Below are 4,856 nucleotides of genomic sequence, written 5' to 3'. Positions count from 1 at the left end.
TATAAAATTTGACATATACGTTTATATTTTGTAAAAAAAGATCCATAAGTTGGTAGATATATTTACCAATCATGTTTACCAACCGGGAAATGCATGCTCGGCGTGAAGAGATTGTTCGTACCATGTGGGAGGATTATATTAAAGAGTAGTTATATTACTATTCATGTTAAATTTTTCTTTTTATTGAACTAAAGTTTGATCAATTGATGTTGTATCTTTTAGAAAGGCCTTCTAGTAGCGTATTAATTTTATTATGAAATATGATTTACTCATTTGCTAAGATTGTATAAGAATTGAATTTTTTTTTAAGGTTTTCACAACTTGTGAGATTTTTATGTTTATAAAAAAACTGCAACTTAAGAAATTCAAATTGCATGTCCAAACATAATTTCATCTCATAATTTCATATCATGAGATGAAACCATGTCCAAAACGGCCCCTTAGTTTCTTTTTTGAAAACTTTCAACCTATATTTTCTAATCGTAATTATGGGCCCACATTTTTTCAAACTCTTATCGTTACAACTTACAAGGACACTAGGAAAAGGCAATTCCACAATTTCACCCATAAAACTTGCGTATGAAAACAAGAAAACGTCGAAAAGCCAAAATGTGGGCTGTAAGGCCGACTTTTTAACTAAATAGTACTCCACCTATTTCAATTTGTTTGAATCTATTTTTTTTAGTTCATATTAAAATAAATGACTTTTTTTCTAATTTGAAAATAAATTCACTTTATAAATGATTTGTAGTCACATAAATTTTCAAGATTTATTTTGAATCATAAGTTTTAAAAGTCTTCCTTCTTTTTTAAATGTCATGCCAATCAAATGAGTTCATATAAATTAAAACGGAGGGAGTAGCTTTTACGGCATAAACTTACAAATCTCAACTTGGAAATTGAAGATGTAATTTTCAGCTATTTACTTATCCTATCATCTTACTTCATCTTTATCTTCCACTTGGCGGTATCTCCTCAAATGGCCAAATTGATAACCATGACTCATCTCTACCTTCTTTCTTTTTTTTTTTTTTTTTTATTTTTTTATTATTATTATTATTGTTGTTGTTGCTGTTATTATTATATTTTATATTACATCTTCCCAAAATTAGTTATTCCAAGGTTGTGTCTAATTAAAATATAAAAAGATTTTTTCATACACTTCTTAATATATCTACTAATTATAATAAAGATAGTTTGAGAATGTTTTAATGCTCATATTCTGAAAATATTAATTTAGTTGCTTTTTTAACCCTTCATTTAATATGTCAATTGACTGAGTACACAATTTCAGAGAAAAAGATGTTTTTGAATTTTATAAATTTAAACACGTCACTAAGAGCAAAATGAGTGGGTTAAAGGTATTGAAATGTAGAAAGATATTATTAATTTTTAAACATTTAAAAAAAAAAAAAAACGTCACATAAAATGGAATACATAATCTATAAGTTTGAGATTCTTATTTTCATTCTTACGTAAACTAAATGAGACAGAAGTCTCAAATTTGAGTCCCAAATAAAATCGCCTTTAATGGAGAGTATTTTCTACCCAAAATAAGATTTTCACATAAAATTTTTGAATTAATCAAGTTTCAAAACATGTATCAGAGAGTGAGAAACCAAAAATTAAATAAAACACTTAAGTTGAGATAGATGGTTTTATTTTTTAATAAACTGAAGCAATTGAGAAATCATGATTGTTCTCTTAACTACCCTTTGTTGACCCCAATCTTTTCACATTATTCCAACATGACTCACGGTGTATCCAAGCTGTAAATTTGTACTCCACCCTAGCAAAGTTGACCAGCCATTTTTTAGTTCAATAGCGTGAGTAGAAAAGTCAAAATCAAGAGGAAAAAAAAAAAATCTATCTACACATGTTTTACCAATTAAAACCTTGACAACTTGTAAAACTTATCAACGTGTCCCACTTCAATTTTTCCAATTTTCCTCTCCATATATCTCTCCACCCTAATTCACCACCCCTTACTCCCCATTCTACTTTACTTGACCCCTTGGACACAAAAAGAAACACTAAAAACACAGCGGGGTTGAATTTAAGAAATAGAAAGTAAAACACAAATTTCAAATCAACCCAAAAGAAAAAAAAAAAGAAAAAGAAAAAGGAGAGAGGATAAGTGCACCCCCTCAATTATTTTACTACTACTAAGCCCAAGAAAAAAATTCACCTTTTCTTGTAAATACTACTATAGTGTGTGTGAGAAGAAGTTGAAGAAAATGGTGGAAAGTTCAGTTTTGTTGGAAAAGAATACAGCTAGTGGCGCCGCCGTGGAGGAGCTGAAAAATGGTATTGTCGGTGGTTCATCAGAAGAAGAGAAGAATTATTCAGGTGGTAATCGTTGGCCACATGAAGAGACTTTAGCTTTGCTTAAAATAAGGTCTGAAATGGACCTTGCATTTCGTGATTCCAATCTCAAAGGCCCTCTTTGGGATGAAATTTCTAGGTACAAAATTTTTATTTTATTTTGTTATATTGAAGCTCAAGTTTTGATACTAAATTATACCGAGATTGTAGTCCTGGATTATAATTCTCGGAATAAGTTATCCCACATGAAAGGTTTTGGGATAAGGTCGGTATAATTTATATTGTGTTTGGTTGATAGTTGACGGTAACCAAACACGGTTTAAATTTAATCCCAGACTTAATCCCGAGATATCTCGCGTACCAAACGAATCTGTAACTGTAAGCCTGTAGATTTCGATTTTCGAATGCATCTTGTTATCTTAGTGAGAGTGATTGTTTTTGAATTTTATCTAGATGGATAAGATTTTGCTTTTTAGTTGTGTTTCTGGTTGGTTGTTGAAATTTATTTTTATTATATTGTACTTATTTTGAAATAGAAGGACAATGGGAATTTTTGTTTTAATTGGCAGGAAAATGGGTGAGCTTGGGTATGCTCGAAATGCAAAGAAATGCAGGGAGAAGTTTGAGAACATTTATAAGTATCACAAGAGAACAAAAGATGGTAGATCTGGCAGACAAAATGGGAAAAACTATAGATTTTTCGAGCAATTAGAACTTTTGGACAACCAATCTTTACTTTCATCGCCTCCATCGAATGATCATATCCAATTCAATAGGATGGAGACGATAACATCAATGGCAATGCCAGTGCCAATGCCTATGCCGATGACAATGATAAAACCCGCCACTAGTGGATGTCAAGATTTCAGAATTTCGGGTCCCACCCGAGGTTTCAATCCGGAGTTGATGTCCACGTCTACCTCCACGACCTCTTCCTCGGGTAAAGAATCCGATGGTAGTGTGAAGAAGAAAAGGAAATTGGTTGGTTATTTTGAGAGGTTGATGAAGGAAGTGTTGGACAAGCAAGAGGACTTGCAAAACAAGTTCCTAGAAGCAATAGAAAAATGTGAGAAGGATCGGATAGCGAGGGATGAAGCTTGGAAAATGCAGGAAATCGCGAGATTAAAGAAAGAACAAGAAGCACTAGCCAATGAAAGAGCAATTTCAGCTGCCAAAGACGCAGCGGTGATTGCTTTCTTGCAGAAAATGTCGGAGCAAAACGTTCAGTTACAGATGCCAATGGACTTACCCCAAGTACCCCAGAAACATGCCGAGGAACCGGAGAGTGACAAGGAGGATGACATGTTGGAGAAAAACAATATTGACAAACAAGAGATTGACAGTGCTGGTGAGAATTCGAATTCGTTTCAAACAAGTTCTTCTCGATGGCCTAAAGCAGAAGTCGAAGCATTAATCAGGTTAAGAACGAACGTCGACGTGCAATATCAAGACAATGGATCATCAAAAGGGTCTTTATGGGAGGATATTTCATCAGGTATGAAGAAACTTGGATATGATAGAAATGCAAAGAGGTGTAAAGAGAAATGGGAGAACATAAACAAGTATTATAGGAGAGTTAAAGAAAGCCAAAAGAAGAGGCCTGAAGATTCAAAAACATGTCCTTATTTTCATCTGTTGGATTCTATCTATCAGAACAAGTCCAAGAAACAATTGCCTTTCTCAGAAAATCCAGGTTCCAATATGAAGGCTGGAGAGATACTAATGCAAATAATAAACCAACAACAACAACAGCAGCAGCAGCAGAATGTTGAACAAAGTCAATAAAATAATGAGAAGGATGAAGAAGAAGAGGATGACAATGAAGATTTATATGAAATAGTTGCCAACAAACCCTTCTCGAATAATAATAATAATGGATTTTTCTTTTTTGCTTTGTGGACAGTGTACCATTTTTGAGAAGTGGGGCAAAATCATTGGAGTTAATGTCCCTTGGAAATGTGGGTCGAGATTCCATTAAGTGTGAGGGAGGACCTTTCAATTGCAAAGTTATTTTTTACTACTAAAAATGCACACCCAAAGGAGTGGCATCTTTTCTTTCTACTTATATATAATTCCTTGTTAGGTAGATAGTGTGAGAGAAGGAATAGTTTAGCTTTGGTGTGATTTAGATTTTAGACTATATAGTAAAGTATACATTTTCTTCTTTTGAGGCTTTGGTTTCCGCACCATCCCCCATGTGTGTAATAGTTTAAAATAGTTGATTGTGTTTGTATGAATTGAGAATATACTTCTGCAAGTTTGTCACAATATGATTTCGGTAATTCACTGGATCTGTTCCTTTTTTTTTCTTTTTATGGGTGGGCAAAGAAGGGATTTGTGGGAAAGCGTGAAAAATTGTTGCAGAAGTGTTTAGAGTCCGAATGATTTAACGAAACGGTGCTGATTTTTCTTTTTGGGCAGACACATAAGTGCCAGCCCCTTAAGTTGTTACTGAGTGTTCTCATTTACACGCTTTTACTAAAGTACTCCCTCCATCTCATATTATTGTTCTTTTTTTTTTTACACGCTCA

General features: G+C 33.3%; 1 protein-coding gene across 1 annotated transcript; it reads left to right on the top strand.

The window, feature by feature from the left end:
- The first annotated feature begins 1,931 nt into the window (after positions 1-1,931).
- On the top strand, positions 1,932-4,616 carry LOC132613648 (trihelix transcription factor DF1-like). Its single transcript, XM_060327770.1, has 2 exons — positions 1,932-2,464; positions 2,895-4,616. Exons 1-2 carry the CDS (start codon positions 2,238-2,240, stop codon positions 4,108-4,110), a joined length of 1,443 nt encoding a protein of 480 aa, XP_060183753.1. The 5' UTR covers positions 1,932-2,237; the 3' UTR covers positions 4,111-4,616.
- Positions 4,617-4,856: the final 240 nt, after the last annotated feature.

Source organism: Lycium barbarum, chromosome 10 (genome assembly GCF_019175385.1).
Source record: "Lycium barbarum isolate Lr01 chromosome 10, ASM1917538v2, whole genome shotgun sequence".
Lineage (NCBI taxonomy): Eukaryota > Viridiplantae > Streptophyta > Magnoliopsida > Solanales > Solanaceae > Lycium > Lycium barbarum.
This window is presented reverse-complemented; position numbering and strand designations above follow the sequence as displayed.

Bases quoted from the DNA above. Each gene is read 5' to 3' on its own strand.
- LOC132613648 (XM_060327770.1), top strand. From the start codon at position 2,238: ATGGTGGAAAGTTCAGTTTTGTTGGAAAAGAATACAGCTAGTGGCGCC. The intron at 2,465-2,894 runs GTACAAAATTTT...TTTAATTGGCAG, and splicing joins CTTTGGGATGAAATTTCTAG to GAAAATGGGTGAGCTTGGGT.